This window comes from Apteryx mantelli, chromosome 12, assembly GCF_036417845.1.
Source record: "Apteryx mantelli isolate bAptMan1 chromosome 12, bAptMan1.hap1, whole genome shotgun sequence".
In the NCBI taxonomy this organism is placed as follows: domain Eukaryota; kingdom Metazoa; phylum Chordata; class Aves; order Apterygiformes; family Apterygidae; genus Apteryx; species Apteryx mantelli.
The window spans coordinates 4,511,729-4,526,658 of NC_089989.1; the positions used below are offsets into that span (position 1 = coordinate 4,511,729).

The 14,930-nt window shown below is 38.1% G+C and overlaps 1 protein-coding gene across 1 annotated transcript in view; it reads left to right on the forward strand.

The window, feature by feature from the left end:
* The window catches only part of ERC2 (ELKS/RAB6-interacting/CAST family member 2), a 495,023-nt gene that overhangs the window by 134,626 nt on the left and 345,467 nt on the right, over nt 1-14,930 (forward strand). Inside the window, exons 5-6 of the mRNA XM_067303579.1 lie at nt 6,835-6,990; nt 12,545-12,712. Coding sequence (XP_067159680.1) covers nt 6,835-6,990; nt 12,545-12,712 — 324 coding nt within the window. The remainder of the gene's footprint in view (nt 1-6,834; nt 6,991-12,544; nt 12,713-14,930) is intronic.

Genomic DNA, 14,930 nt, shown 5'->3' on the forward strand with positions numbered 1-14,930 from the left:
TAGGCCTTTGGCTGAGGCTTTTACTGCCCAAAGCCCTCTGTAGCATGCTGTCTGGCACAGCCTGCGCTCGCACCCTGGGAGCACAGAGCTGGCTGAGAGGAGCACTCCAAGAAGGGGTAGGCCGGCAGCATTAGGGATGCCTTTGTCTCCCCCAAGGCCAGGGGCCAGAGCCTTCTCCACTGCTGCCGATGCCCTGGGCTCCCGCGAGGAACACAGGCAGGACTGCCTTTGCCAGACTGCCCGCATGCAGGCAGCTCCGCTGCCCATCACCTTCCAGACGTGAGGCAGAGCAGCCAGCTGTAGGCACCCTGAGAGCAGAGCCTCTCAGGCACAAAGCAGTTACCGTGCGGATGATGAGCCGCAGAGCCAGGATGGCCTCAAGCCCTCTGTGTCTCCCAGCACCGCTGAGGAAAGCAGGGAGCGGGCAGAACCTTGAGGAGAGGCCTGCTTTCAACTCCTCTGCTCTGCCTGCCAGCGGCAATGTTTTGCCTGCCTTGGGGGATGCTGCTCTCCCATGGAAAGTGGAACTTGTAGGCTCTCCCCTCTGCTGCGAAAGCTGCAGCTGCACCAGCTGGGGCTTGCCCTTCGAGCCCAAGGGCCCCACCCCGTGCCCTGCAGCCAAAGATAAGGCCCGTCCTTCAAGCGTGCCAGAAAGGTCCTTTTGTCAGGAGCGGTGCAAGCGGAACTGGCACTGAAGGAGCTGAGGGGTGAGGCAGGCTCGCTGGCTCTGGAGAGAGAAGGCTCAGGAAGTGTGGGTTGGATGAGTGGACAGTGAGGTGGCTTGAGAACTGGCTGAATGGCAGAGCTCAGAGGGTTGTGATCAGTGGTGCAGAGTCTAGCTGGAGGCCTGTAGCTAGCGAAGTCCCCCAGGGGTCAGGACTGGGCCCAGTCTTGTTCAACTTCTTCGTCAATGACCTGGGTGAAGGGACAGAGTGCACCCTCAGCAAGTTTGCTGATGATCCCAAACTGCGAGGAGTGGCCAATACACCAGAGGGCTGTGCTGCCATTTAGGGAGACCTGGACAGGCTGGAGAGCTGGGCGGAGAGGAACTGCATCAACAAAGGCAAGTGCAGAGTCCTGCACCTAGGGAGGAATAACCCCATGCCCCAGTACAGGTTGGGGGTTGACCTGCTGGAAAGCAGCTCTGCCGAGAAGGACCTGGGAGTGCTGGCGGACACGGAGTTAAGCATGAGGCAGCAATGCGCCCTTGTGGCCAAGAAGGCCAATGGTATGCCGGGGTGCATGAGGAAGAGTGTTGCCAGCAGGTGGAGGGAGGCTTCCTTGATCCTCCCCTCTCCTCAGCCCTGCTGAGGCCACATCTGGAGTACTGTGTCCAGTTCTGGGCTCCCCAGGACAAGAGGGATGTGGCACTACTGCAGCAAGTGCAGCCAAGGGCTACAAAGATGATTAGGGGACTGGAGCATCTCTCTTATGAGGAAAGGCTGAGAGAGCTGGGCCTGTTTAGCCTGGAGAAGAGAAGGCTGAGGGGAGATCTTATTAATGTGTACAAATATCTGAAGGGAGGGTGTCAAGAGGATGGAGCCAGACTCTTTTCAGTGGTGACCAGTGACAGGACGCGAGGCAACGGGCACAAACTGAAACACAGACAGTTCCATCTGAACATGAGGAAAAACTTCTTCCCTGTGAGGGTGACAGAGCACTGGAACAGGTTGCCCAGAGAGGCTGTGGAGTCTCCTTCTCTGGAGGTATTCAAACCCCGCCTGGACGCCATCCTGTGCAAGGTGCTCTAGGTGATCCTGCTTGAGCAGGGGGGTTGGACTAGATGATCTCCAGAGGTCCCTTCCAACCTCAGCGATTCTGTGATTCTGAAATTTCTATAATGTGAAAAGGAGTTGGTCATTTAATAGAAAGGAGATTACTTCTTTTTAATGATGAATCCTCTGAGGCCTTCCCTATATGATACAAGTAATACTGATTTCATGGACAGATATTAACAAACTTTTTAGGATTCCGCTATTGGAAATCTTGCATTGATAATGTTAGACTAACATTAAACTAAGTAATTTAAATTGCATATTACTTGCATGACAAAACATGAACTTGCTAGAAATCTTCCACGATAGTTTTCCATTGAGAAAGGCCAATTAGTTAAAATTAAAATATTCTTTTTCTGAATCTGAAGATCTCAGTGGAATTTTTGCAGAAGGCCAATAAGTTTCGAGCAAAACTCAGTATACCAGGCAGATTTCAAAATCTGGTGGCCCCTCTTTCCCCTTCTGCCCTCCCCCTTTCTCCCTTGCTTGCTTCTCTGGTCAGCTCCTTTTAAAAATTTTTTTGGTAGGAATACTCTTTCTCCTTGTACTTACCCTTCAAGAAAGGAAAACAAGGACTGCTGATTAAGATTATCATCAGCATTTTCAGGAGGAATTTTCTTCCAGACAGTAAACAGATAATCGGGTAAAAGGTAGAGAACAAGAAGTTTTATATTCCCAGAATCCTTTTTTTTTTTTTGGTTTCATTCCTCCCTCCCTCCCTCTATGTAGCACCTTTTCTAAAAGGTGACACAATTTATTTGGAATCTTGTAAAGTGTAGGAAGAGGGAAGAGCTTTGGTATTTCTCTTCAAAGTGCATTTGTTGACATCCACTGCTTCTCCTTCATCCACAAATCTCATCATTTTATCACAGAAGGCAATTGGTTTGGTCAGACTTTTTCTTTTTTTTTTTAACCTCAGTAAATCCCACTGACTGTTCCCAATCACCTTCTCCTTCATTTGCCCAGAGAAGCTTTCCATGAAGACTTCCTCCATCATTTTCTCAAGGAGTGAAGTGAGGCTGACCAGCCTGTAAGCTCCCTGGTTTGTTCTTCTGGCCTTTTTTAAAAGATGAGTGCAACATTTGCCTTCCTCTCGTTGTTGGGGAATCTCCCCCAATCTCCATGATTTTTCAAAGATGATAGAGAGTGGCCTTGCAAGGACATGAGCCTGTTCTCTCAAGACCCTTGGACGCAACCTCTCTGGTCCCAGGGATTTGTATGGGTTGAGTTCTCGCAAGTAATCTCGGACTCGGTCCTCACCCACTGCTGGTAGTTTTCCTCCTTGAACCCTTTCATTAAGTGCAGAGGCCTGGGAGACCTTGTCAGTAAAGGCTGAGGCAAATAGTTGTTTCCTGTGTAATTTGGACTCAGTCTTTGGACTTCAGCTCAGTTGTTCTGAATTTATGAAGATATTATAGATGTATTATTTCTATGCAGACTTTCTAATTGGGTCAAGCTGTGCTAGGGTTTATGAAGTAAACCATTTTGTGACAGCTCATTTTCTAGACAACAAACTGCCTCTGTATCCTAAATGCTTCTGTTGCTGGAAATACGTAGGAAAGCGATTTGTGGTTCACTTGAGTGTATACATGTGATTTTATTTTGCAGAGCAGCTATGAAGTTCCAAGGCTAACTTTGGTGGTACTCACCCTGCGCAGGCAGAATCCTCTCACCTAACTCCTATAATTTGAGTCATTGTTTTTGACTCGCTAACAAAGGATTAGATGTGGGTAAATAAGTTCTTATTTACTTTACAAAAGAATCTTATTATTTACAGTAACTACCATTCTTTGAGATGCATTGTCCATATGCATCCCACAGCCCAGCTCTTGCCTTGCTATTAGATAACAGGATTATTGCTGAAATCCATAATGGCAAAGTAATAGGATTGGCTGAGAATAAGCTTTCTTTATTTCCTTGGTTGAAGGCATGAGAGTATTTGCGATCCAGGTACTCCGGCTGAAAGAATTTATATGTACTCCAGTATTTTGGGTGAAAGAACATCAATTTATGAGAAAAACTTTTGAAGGACTAGAGTTACAGTAACTTAAGTACTGTTATCATTTTTTTTTCTCAGTAGAATTTCACCAGGAGTGACAATTGTAAGGGAAAAAAAAAAAATTTTAATAATGAAAATTAATAACATCTGTAGGTAAACACTGTGCAGCATAATGGAAAAGACTTGTTAATGGGGCCAAAAATTGCAAATCTTTTTGAAAAAAACCCCTATTTTCTTACCTTGTCTTGTCTTAGATTATCTTACAGGATAAAAAGTATGTAAAAGAGTTCTGTCTGTGAGCTATATCCTGTGTATTCCTAAATTTCAAACACATTTGTGTGATCTCTACATTCAGTTGGGAAGAACTGATTTTGGAGTTTAGGTTCTTCCTGGCTAATACAGCCCTATGCACTCGGGTGCGGTTTGGAGGCTACGAAATGCTGCGCTACAGGCAAGCGTGGTGACTGCAGGGAATGTCCATGCCCCTTCCCACAGTCTAAGAAGGTGCAGCGTGTGCTTCCCCTTTTGTGATTCGGTTCCTTTGACCAAAGGGAGGGAGACAGTTGCCTCACGGGTAACTTTCAAAATTCCTGTCTCCACCGGAGCCTGCTGATGCTTTTGCTATCAAGCTGCTGTGAGCATGTGCAAAATGAAATGATTCCTTCTCCCCAGAGCTACTTTCTGTTTCTTCAGGCTAATAAATTGGTAATATAATGTTTTGCTATTAAGGCAAGACAGTTACTTAAAGACTTATTTTTCTTATTTTGCTATTCATATTCTTAAGGTATTTTTTTAGTTACTTAACAAAAATTACTTTTGTTCTGTTTTTTAACTTCTGTATAGGTAAAGCCTATTGACAAATGTATTTCCTGAGTTTTCTATCTTTATACAATTCCATCTGTTTTCATATACTACTGAAATCTTTTAAGTGAGTTTTCACAATACTAATAAATATGATTGCTTAGCAGAAGAGGTCAAGAGCTTATAAACCACTTTTTTTCAGAAAGTTGTTTTAGGAAAACCAGTCATCATCCCTTTGTCGCTCTTCTAAAAATCTCTAATACCTGTAAGTAGCAATGGCTATCTGTTAAATGTGATACTTCTGTACAGTCCTTAGGAGTGCTGGTCTCCTTCAGTATTTGCTTTCTGAATAGGATCATCTGGTTTGGAAGTTTTGGCTAGAGAGAGACTGGAGGGCGCTATGCGTTTTTGTGTTCCATTCCATGCTAGTGAACTTAAACTGGTGCAAGCATACCTATGTTTTTCAAGTCAGTGTTAAGAAAAAATATTGCTATATGCAATACTTGCAAATGGTTACTTAGCAAATAATTTTCCAGAACTGATTTTAGTTATGTATTTCACTCTTCTACCTCTTTTCTACCCATCTGCAGATACTATAAGCCAGGATGTCAGACTATGAATAATTTAATTTGTTTAAGAACAGCTATTGCACTGCAAACCAAATAAACTATTTTAGAGTTAAAATCTTTTCCATTCAAAAACCTGTGTTAATTTGTGCTAATATAAGAAATAATAATAAAAGAAGATTTCTCTCAGTCTGAGACTTATTATTGGCTATCAGGATAAAAGTTAAAATATTACAGGAATGATACAGTACCTTGTTTAAATGAGATTAAGTTTCATCTTTACGTAGCTTTGGTTCCTTGTGGATTTGTAAGAGTGGTTGTTAAATCTCAAAAGGTTCTAACTTTCATTCTGGGTTAGTACTAAAAGTTCAGATGCTTTTTGGAACTTAGTCCAAAATATCTTGCTTCTTGAATTGCTAAATTGGCTTAGCTGTATTATGAAAGGAGGTATTGCAGGAGTCCAGGTTTGCTTCTAGGCAGCCTAGAGATAGCACTGGTATACTCTTAGAGCTCAGGAAAATAAAACTAATTTCCAAAAAAGAAACAAAAACAAAGTCATGGTTAACCAGAGAGACCTAAGCTTAGCCTGTCCTGTTTAAAGGATCAATTCAATTTGTGTTTTTCCTGAGTTAATTTTCTAGGGTAATATCCTGATCTTACTGAATCAATGTATTTTTTTCATTGATCTCAGTGCAGCAAGAACTTCATCCTGATCTGTAATTTTTGATGGATGGTTGCTACTTCATTTTCTTCATGTTCTTGAACTGATTATCTCAGTGGCTGAATCACGGTATTTTCAATTTCTTAGTAAATGTCTGCAAACAGTTCCTAAAGCAGATACCCTAATAAGTCATTTTGCAGTGCTCTTTTAAATAGAAAAGTATGTGAGAAGTGCATAATCACTCATATTTTCTCTTTCTGGCTCTTACTGAAGAGATATATTCAGTTTCCAAATGACTGGCAAGAGCAAATGTCACTAGATGTGTTGTCAGTGCTGTGCTGGCACACATGGCAGCTATTGTCCGCGGTGGAGAAATTTTTAGTGGCTGAGTTAACTTGGTTACATATTGTTTATTTTGGAACTAGTAATAAAAAGTGCTAAATCCTCTCTTAGTGATGTGTCTGAATTAGTGGAGGAAAAGTGAGGAGACAACCTTTCTTCCTCTTAACAGCAGGCAGAAGTATAAGCTTGGGAGTGATTGAGAACATGAAAAAAGCCTCAGCTCTGAGTGACATAACGAAGTGGCCTGTCCTTCTGCAGTGTTGACAGAGTAGCCTCTCTAGGCTAAACTTAGCCTTTGCATTTAAGAGTTTGGAAGAATAGCCAGGCCTAGGTGGTTAGGAAAGCAAACAAGGTATGTTATTGCATATATATGGAAAATAGGGCATCTTCCATTCTCTCTTCATTCCTAACTGTGTAGGAACGAAGAGGGCGTTTTGACCACAGTGTATTCTGTATGGATGATGCAATAGAAAATAGCATTGCACTTTTTTTTTGGTGGCGAAAGAGGTCTGAATTCTGCGTTTCTTTAGGACATTGTCAATGGAATTACTTTGGGTTTATGATGGTGTATGTGCAATCTGTAGTTGTACCATCTATTATTGATGTTTCTGCAAATACCGAAATACTTTTGTTGTGCTTTAACATACAAGTTTCATATCATTTTCAATATTCTTTTTTTTAATAAATTAGGATACAAAAATAGCTTCACTTGAGCGCAATATAAGAGATCTTGAAGATGAGATACAGATGTTAAAGACAAATGGAGTTCTGAATACAGAGGACCGAGAAGAAGAAATCAAACAAATAGAGGTTTACAAGAGTCACTCAAAGTTCATGAAAAATAAGGTACAGTCTACTAATAAAATGACTTAATGGTATTTGAATAATGAGAACAAGTTTTAACTAGACCCTTTTCAACAAAAGCAGCTCTCTGCATGCCTCTATTAGTAAATCTGTAGTACATGATATTGAATAGCTATGGAAGTGTGTTGTATTTTGGATAAATAAAAATGCATTTATTTATTGATTCAGGAGAGATGAGGAAGAGGCTATTCCACCACTACTTCTGCAGAAGCAAGTAAAATCCTGAGGCTTTATATCGTGTTCCCTTTTTCACATCTCATGCATAGTGTTTTAATGTTTCTCTTCTAATGTTTCATTATGAATTTCAGTTCTTATGCTGGCTTTATGAACTCGTTCATAACTTTGACTTGCACTGTTTTTGCACAATTTTACTTGTGCATTTTTTCCTAGTTTTGATAATAGTTTTACAAGGACTGCTCTGCCATAAATTATGCCAAATTGTAATTTTCCAGTATTTTCAAGACTTACAAGTTGAAAAATTGGTTCTTACACAGTTTCTTTCACATGAGGATCTCAAATAATTGTAGAAAGATAATACTTATCTCTAGTTTTTAATGTAGAGTAGCTGAGCTGACCACAAGGAGATAGTATGTGTCTAGTAACATAACACATTTCCTTGCTATCAAGCTCACTGAACAGATTTGCTTCTTCATTATTTTAAAATATGTCAGAAGTAAAGCTTGATGCCTAAGTTGTGGTCCTAGCTGGACTTTTCAACTCCTTTACAATTAATTTGCTTAGCTGCCCACTAGGTAAAGATGAGCACTCCAACTGCTCTTTTTGTCAGTTCTAATTTTTTTCGCCCTGATATATGTATAATTGTCTTAAAATTTAATGAATATAGATAATGTTACAGTCTATCATTGGTTATTACCAGCTTTCCATCTTGAGTGTTTTGTTTATGATGCTTTAGTGCTCATGTGGAAACAATCCGTATTTATAAAACCTTCAACAAACATATTTTTATGTTCAAAAAAAGTAATTTAAAGCTCTTAAGTGGCATTATCCTTAGGAATGATCTTTATTTTACCCGTTTAAATGTGGTTGATTTTGAGGCTATTCAGTTTTAGTAATTTACAGCAAAACTCCTAAAACATCTCTGCAAATCTATTGATATAAAAATAATGTACAAAGCCTAGTATTTTGTTAACAACTTCTAATAACTTTGAGAGGAAGAGCTCCAGTATGTTTCTGTGACGCAGAAAGCAGATGAATGAGAAGCCTGTTAAACATGCCCCTGTTTCGTCACAATCTTCTGATCTTTGATAAATGTCACATCCTGATGAAACTTCATGTGTTTTCTTTCACCAGTCCTTTCCTTCCCCTTAAAATTGAGATTTGCAGCAGAAGATACTTTTCTTACTATTCATCTCAGAACCTTTCAAGGTGGAAGAATATTTATGTAGCTGTCAGCAAACAGATCTTATTATACTTGATCTTTTGAACCTGAGATTGTTGATAAAATCTCATAAATAGAAGTCCTGATTGATGGCAAACAGCAGAACAAAGCTCTTCTCGCAGTTGTCAGTCTTAGGTGGTATAAAGCTCTTAATCCTACACATTTATTCTTGAAATATAACTTATTTTAAATTATCTTAATTTAAATAAAAGGGAAGGTGTTAAATGGAAACCAATAGTCAATATTATTTATTATACATGAATGACATAGAATGTTATGAAGTGTTCCTTTTCTTAATTATTTTTTAATAATATTCACTCCTTCAAAGTATAAAAGCTTTAAATCTGAATTAATGTGAAAAGGAAAATTACAGAAATGAGAAAGAAAGAAAGAAAAGTGCTTAGTTTTTTTCTTTCCCACGTGGGGAGGGCTATCCTTGCTGTATGTTTGAAGGGAAAAAAGTTTTCATCACTTGCGCAATACAGAAATTGTCAAAACAAGTCCTAAAGTTCTCATGACTAAGGGATATAGACCTTCAAATATCTTTATTAAGGACCTGAGGAAAACGTACAGGATCATACGCCTTTTTAAAAATAACTTCTGCTTTGCAAGCCTTCTTTCTACTGCTAGGGTTCGTTCTTTGCTTAGCAGTCAGGTATTTAAAGGAAGACATGCATTTTTCAGTTGCAAGTTTGCACTCTAGAATTCAAGTAGTTCTTTGCGTGTTAGAGCTCTCACACTATCTACAGGAATGAGTGTGAAAATCCAGTGATAGTTCGGTACAACCTCAGCAAATAACAGTTCAGATGACATTTAAGAATCGATTAGGCTTAAGTGATCTGTAACAAGGCTCTCTGTAATTATTGTTTATCCGGAAGAACTTTTCACACTCTCTGTAGGAAGAGTGAAAGTTCTAGGTGACCCTCTACAACAAAGACACAGGATAAGAACTACAGCATTTTTTTGCGGATAGGTCTGGAAATGTGATAAGCATTTTAGACCTTGACTGGTATCGACAGCAGAATCCACGGACAGACTGTAGATTCTAAAGTACGGGTTAAGACAGGGGATGGCTAGAGCTTTGTTTTATTGCAGCCACTTAACTTTTCACTTGCTTTGCCCTTCATTTAATTCCTTCACTTCAATAAGTGGTTATCACTTATCACATGAGACTAGATCCTTAGCATGTGTAAATCATAGCTTTGTTTAATGGAATTACTGCCTTAAAGATTTAGCCTATTATTCTTAACTTATACAATCTTCAGGGAAGGAGCTTTGATTATTGTTATTTTTTAATTATTATTTTTTCCCTCCTTTCCCAGTTACCCTAAGTAATGCCATGTAAGATTTTGGTATTAAAAAAAAATTAAGAAAAAAGACAATGGCTTTCTGGAAATACTAGTGTCTGAGGAACTGAAAATTATGAAGGTGACAGAGAATGATAAATTGAGAAGGAACACAAAGGAATTAGGGTTTTCAGCAAAGGAGGTAAAGCAAGATCATATTGGGCAATGTTGAAAACGTGGTGACAGACAAATTACACATATGAAATATGTGAGATAATGAGAAGGTCGGGCTCAGAGGACAAACGCAGAGTTCCTTGGATACTCCAGCACTTATATCCAGATTTGTAGGTTGTCTTCATTGTGCTCTTTACAAAGTACAAGACGGTTGTGTCCTTGGCTTTATATTCTTTTGTACTGAGATCAGGAGATCTCACTGAATCATTACTGTTGGCCTTCCACACCACTTAAGATTTAGCAAATGGAAAATGTATGCACGTCTGCTATGACACAGAAAATTATTGCAGATAGTATTTAATTTTTTACACGCAGTACTAGCTTATGCAGAACCTTTAACAAGCAAATATACCCAGGTATGAAAATTTCTTTAAAAAAAATCTGTGGCTTCTTGTTATGCCTTGGGTATTTTTGATACTTTTTATTTTTTAATTGAAATTTCAGTATATTTTCACCATTATAATTTACTTTAATAAAAAACCAGCCAAAACCATAGTTATTCAACACAGATATTTCCTTTTTTTTTTTTTTTCTTTTAAATCTGAGAGCTGTAACACATGTTTTTAAACTCCTGGCAATTTACAGATCTCATAGTCAGAACATTATCCTGATGACCAGATTCTGTTTCTAAGACACAAAAAACATACCTGTGATGAAAATGAAGCTATTTTTTTGGCTGATTATTTCTCAGGGTGTGGGTTGTGTCATAGGAAAAAACAAGAAGAATTTGAAGGAGAGATTAAGTGTCTGAGATGTTCACTTGGGTCTTGTATAAAACGTGATGTAATTCAGATTGGCTGCAAATCTACTTTTTGTCTTTATATCTTGTAGACAGATTTTTCCCGTTGTTCATTTTGTATACATTTTAGTCTCAGTTTCCATACTTGCTTACATGTTCTGGCAAGGGATGGAAGATGATGATTTGCTTTCAAGAGAAAATTTTCTCTAGCAGTTTCTTTACTGCACTTTTTACATTTTCCTGTCATCTGTTTTTTTCATATGTTCCTTCTTTATTTTTATACTTTCAGACTATGAAGGTGATTGCTTTTAGAGCCTGTATAGGTTCTTATTATATACAGTAGCTCAGGGTGCCTAGCCAAGTACCTTAACCAGCTAGACAAACATAATGAGATTTATAGAGAGAAACAATACTGAGCTGTGCATATGGACTGTAGTTTTTGGATTTTTTGGATTTAAATTGTAAGAAACGCTTGCAATGTAGAACAGAATAGAAATAGTTTAATCAACAGTAAATATTTCCAATAACTGTGCCATCCAGTATCGCATTTGTGAAATATTTTTGTATGTGGATCTTTAGGATGTGGTTAAGTAGGATCAACCTGTTGATTTTTTTTCAGGGGATTTTTAAATACCCAGACATTTAGCTCTCCTTGATTTCTCGTATTCCAAATCACTGTTGGGATGCAACTGAAGTGACAGACTGGGAAGAGCTGTTCTAGCACTTCTCTGGTCCCTGGTCACTGCAAAACTGAAACTTGAATTTTAAACAAAAATGTCTAGGCCTTTCAATGATCAAGAAAACCTTGCAAATGTAAACTAAGTGTGGTTTCTCTGAATCTGCAGATTTACTGAGACATTTTATTTCAAATAATCCTCATGAGATGATAAAGCTGAACTCATCTGGACCAGTGTTATTTCACAGAACTTTTAAAAGAATACTTACATATCAGCTAATTCACCATCTTTTAGCATGGTTCTGTGTATTCTGTAGTGCTGCTCAGTTTCAAATATTCTAAATCCACCAGGCTCTCGCATGCCGAATGCTCTTGCATCCTGTGGGCTCCCCTCCCACTTAGCATTGTGGCGGGCAAAGAATAATCACAATTCCATGACATTTACTGATGAACCTTAAATTCAGAAGCTCCTTTTTAGTGAATGGGTTTCTGCTATTTCCCTTAGGGTACTTCTTTATTGTCTTACAGACCTTTCACTCTGTGGAATTTTTTTATAAAATTTTCCCCAGACTTCTCTTAAATCTCTTTGGCTTGGTTTTCCTAATACCTGAGAATTTCATATGAACTGCCAGAGGAGAAAAAAGGAGGTGGGATGGAGGGCAGCAACAAATTTGCAGGAAGAGTACAGTCAAAGTTCCACTGCTCTGTTTTCCTCTCCTTATTAAGATGTCTGCTTTTCCTTATCAGTCTCCTAAAAACTTATAGCTTAAGTCACAAGAATTACACTGTTGAAAGAAGTGGACTATTGTGTTGAATTTATATGTATTATGAATTTATAAGTATGAAAACTTTTCCTGTGTATATTTTCTGTCCTGCCCACTTGTTGTACTCTGGGTAAATTCCACTGAACTGAACTGGATTTTGTGGTGAATTTATAGGCCAAATCATAAGCTCTAGGCTTTAAGAGTTTGTTTTTAGCTTCTGGAAGAGCAGGAGCAATCATTCTTAAAGCAGGGCACTTTAAATCACACAAAACTCAATGGAAGTTGGGGGTATTAAAAGTCAGAATCTTAATTTGCCTCCAGATTTTACAGAAGGTGTCTTAGTTGCACTCTATTGTGGTCATTCTCACCATTTAAATCTCAAGTGTAACTATGAATTGGAAATGAAATTAATGACCTAACCTTTTTTTGCTGTTACAGATTGACCAACTGAAACAGGAACTCTCAAAGAAAGAATCAGAACTTCTTGCCTTACAGACTAAGCTTGAAACCCTTAGCAATCAGAATTCAGATTGCAAGCAACACATTGAAGTGCTTAAAGAGTCACTTACTGCCAAAGAACAGAGAGCTGCCATACTTCAGACAGAGGTATGGTATCTTCTAATCATAAAATGCAATATACATGGTCAGTTAAATGGTGTGTATCAAGGTGATCATGTATATGTTACAAACCTGTGTAGAAGCAAATTTGTTAAAGAATAATGAAATAGTTTTAAACTCTTTAAATGCCTACATATATATAAAATATATACATGTAGTATACAGTATATATATACACACATATATATGTATATATAAAATATATATATGTAGTACACCATATAGATTTTTTTTAAGCACCTACTACTGAATTTTAAGAAAATGTTTAGATGCCTGTTTCTCATTGCCCCAATGGGAATTGGGGAAGCTGGACCCTAATGACTTGCTTGATTGTTGTGATAATTGATCAGAACTGGGCCAAAGGATTATGTAATTAGGATCAAAAGGGTAATCCACCTCCTATGTGTGTGCATCTATTGTGGAGATTTTTACTGCTCTGGTTGTCCTTATTTCCTATTCATATATTTCATTCCTTGTTTTTTCATCTACCAGTTGACTAAGTTTTCTTTTTGTTTGCTCAGGCTTAATGCTTCTTTTTTACTGCGTATTTCGATTCTGAAGTGTGAAGCTACGAATGTATTTAGAAAGGCTCTGTTGAAGGGTGCAGTATATTAATCTATGATTATTGTTTCTAGAGCAACTGACTTTTTTTTTAAATATGAGTAATTTCATGGTCTTTAAAGTAGGCCAGTACATTAGAGTATTATGTATGTACCTACAAAGTCAGATCTTGAAAATATGGGTGATGGAATACATGGTTGAGATAGTTGTCACATATGATGGAATGCATAAATCCAATGTTAAAAATGTTTTCCAGTAATTAATCTTCTGTGGTTTTAATAACTTTAATGTGGAGCATACAATACTGATTACATTGATTCGTATTATAACTTTTTCATTTTGTATTTTTAATGTGTGCACCTTTTTCAAGAAACAAAATATCTGTGAAATTCAGTTATAGTACTGATATAGTGCACATAGTTTCTATTCAGAGAATTATATACTTAAGGTATATGGGAGTCTTACAGTGTGCTTCAAATTTCTAGCTAACAAAACTTTAGGGGAAAAAACAGTTAGCTTAAGCTCATCATTCTCATGGAAGCAAAAAAAATATTTCTAAGATTCTGAATATCCCTCTGTGCTGTATGTCTTATCCTCATGTACATTAAGAAGATACAGATGAAATCTTGGGATTTCCAACTTCTGTCTAGTGGGCTGATTGACCAGCCAGCATGTATATACAATAAAAAATTGTAATAAAGACAAGGCTTAAAAACACAACAACTTTGGCAGATCCCTGTCTAGCAGTCTAGCTTTTGAGTAATAAAGATTACATATTCTAAATCTTTGGCTGTGCATGTCTGTTTTGCAAAGTTTATATTACCTGTCATGCTGCTGAGGATAGTGATGAATTCCAGTGGTTCTCCAATAATTTGATTTCCTAATCTTTTTTGAGCCCAGTACATATTCAAGGCAGTACAATATTTATTGCTGGCAGGTGGACAGAGCTGACTGCTTCCTCTGAATCTGCAGTGCTCTTGATGATGGGCTGCTGGATTGTGCAGTCCTGATGGAGAACCAGTTGGTCTCTGATTCAATTCCTCTTGTTCCCAATTCCTGCAAAACAATGGAATTAAGCTTGAACTGTTTACATGAGCAATTTAAGTTAAAATTAGCTGTAATTGTCTATTGGTGTGCAGGAGCAATCAGTTGTGTTGCATCTACTTATTGTTAACCTCTTGGGGAAAGCAAATGAAAGATTAATGTGCGAATAATCAGATGGTTGACTTGATATGAGGAATGCTCTATAAGGGCAGTGAATGAACCCATTTTTTTTTGCCTAATATCATGTTGTTTGTGATAAAAGTGATTGTAATACTTTGTGCCAATAGTATGAGAGTCTTCCAGCTTACGATGCAAAAATACCAACAACCCCAAAATCAGCCAACCAAAAAACCCAGAAATGCTGTAAGTATAGGATTAGTGAAAGATATGCACAGTATAATTTCTACTCAGTGGAAGGTATCACCTCCTGATTTTTATTATTTATTTTAGTCAACTCTGTATTTCTATATAATTCAAATCATTCTCATGACAAGCAGTGGGTGTTGCAGATATAAGAGACTTTAAAACAAACAAACAAACAAAACACAAATATCCTCACAATATTTGATCTCAATTCGTTATTTAACCTAATCAGGTATCC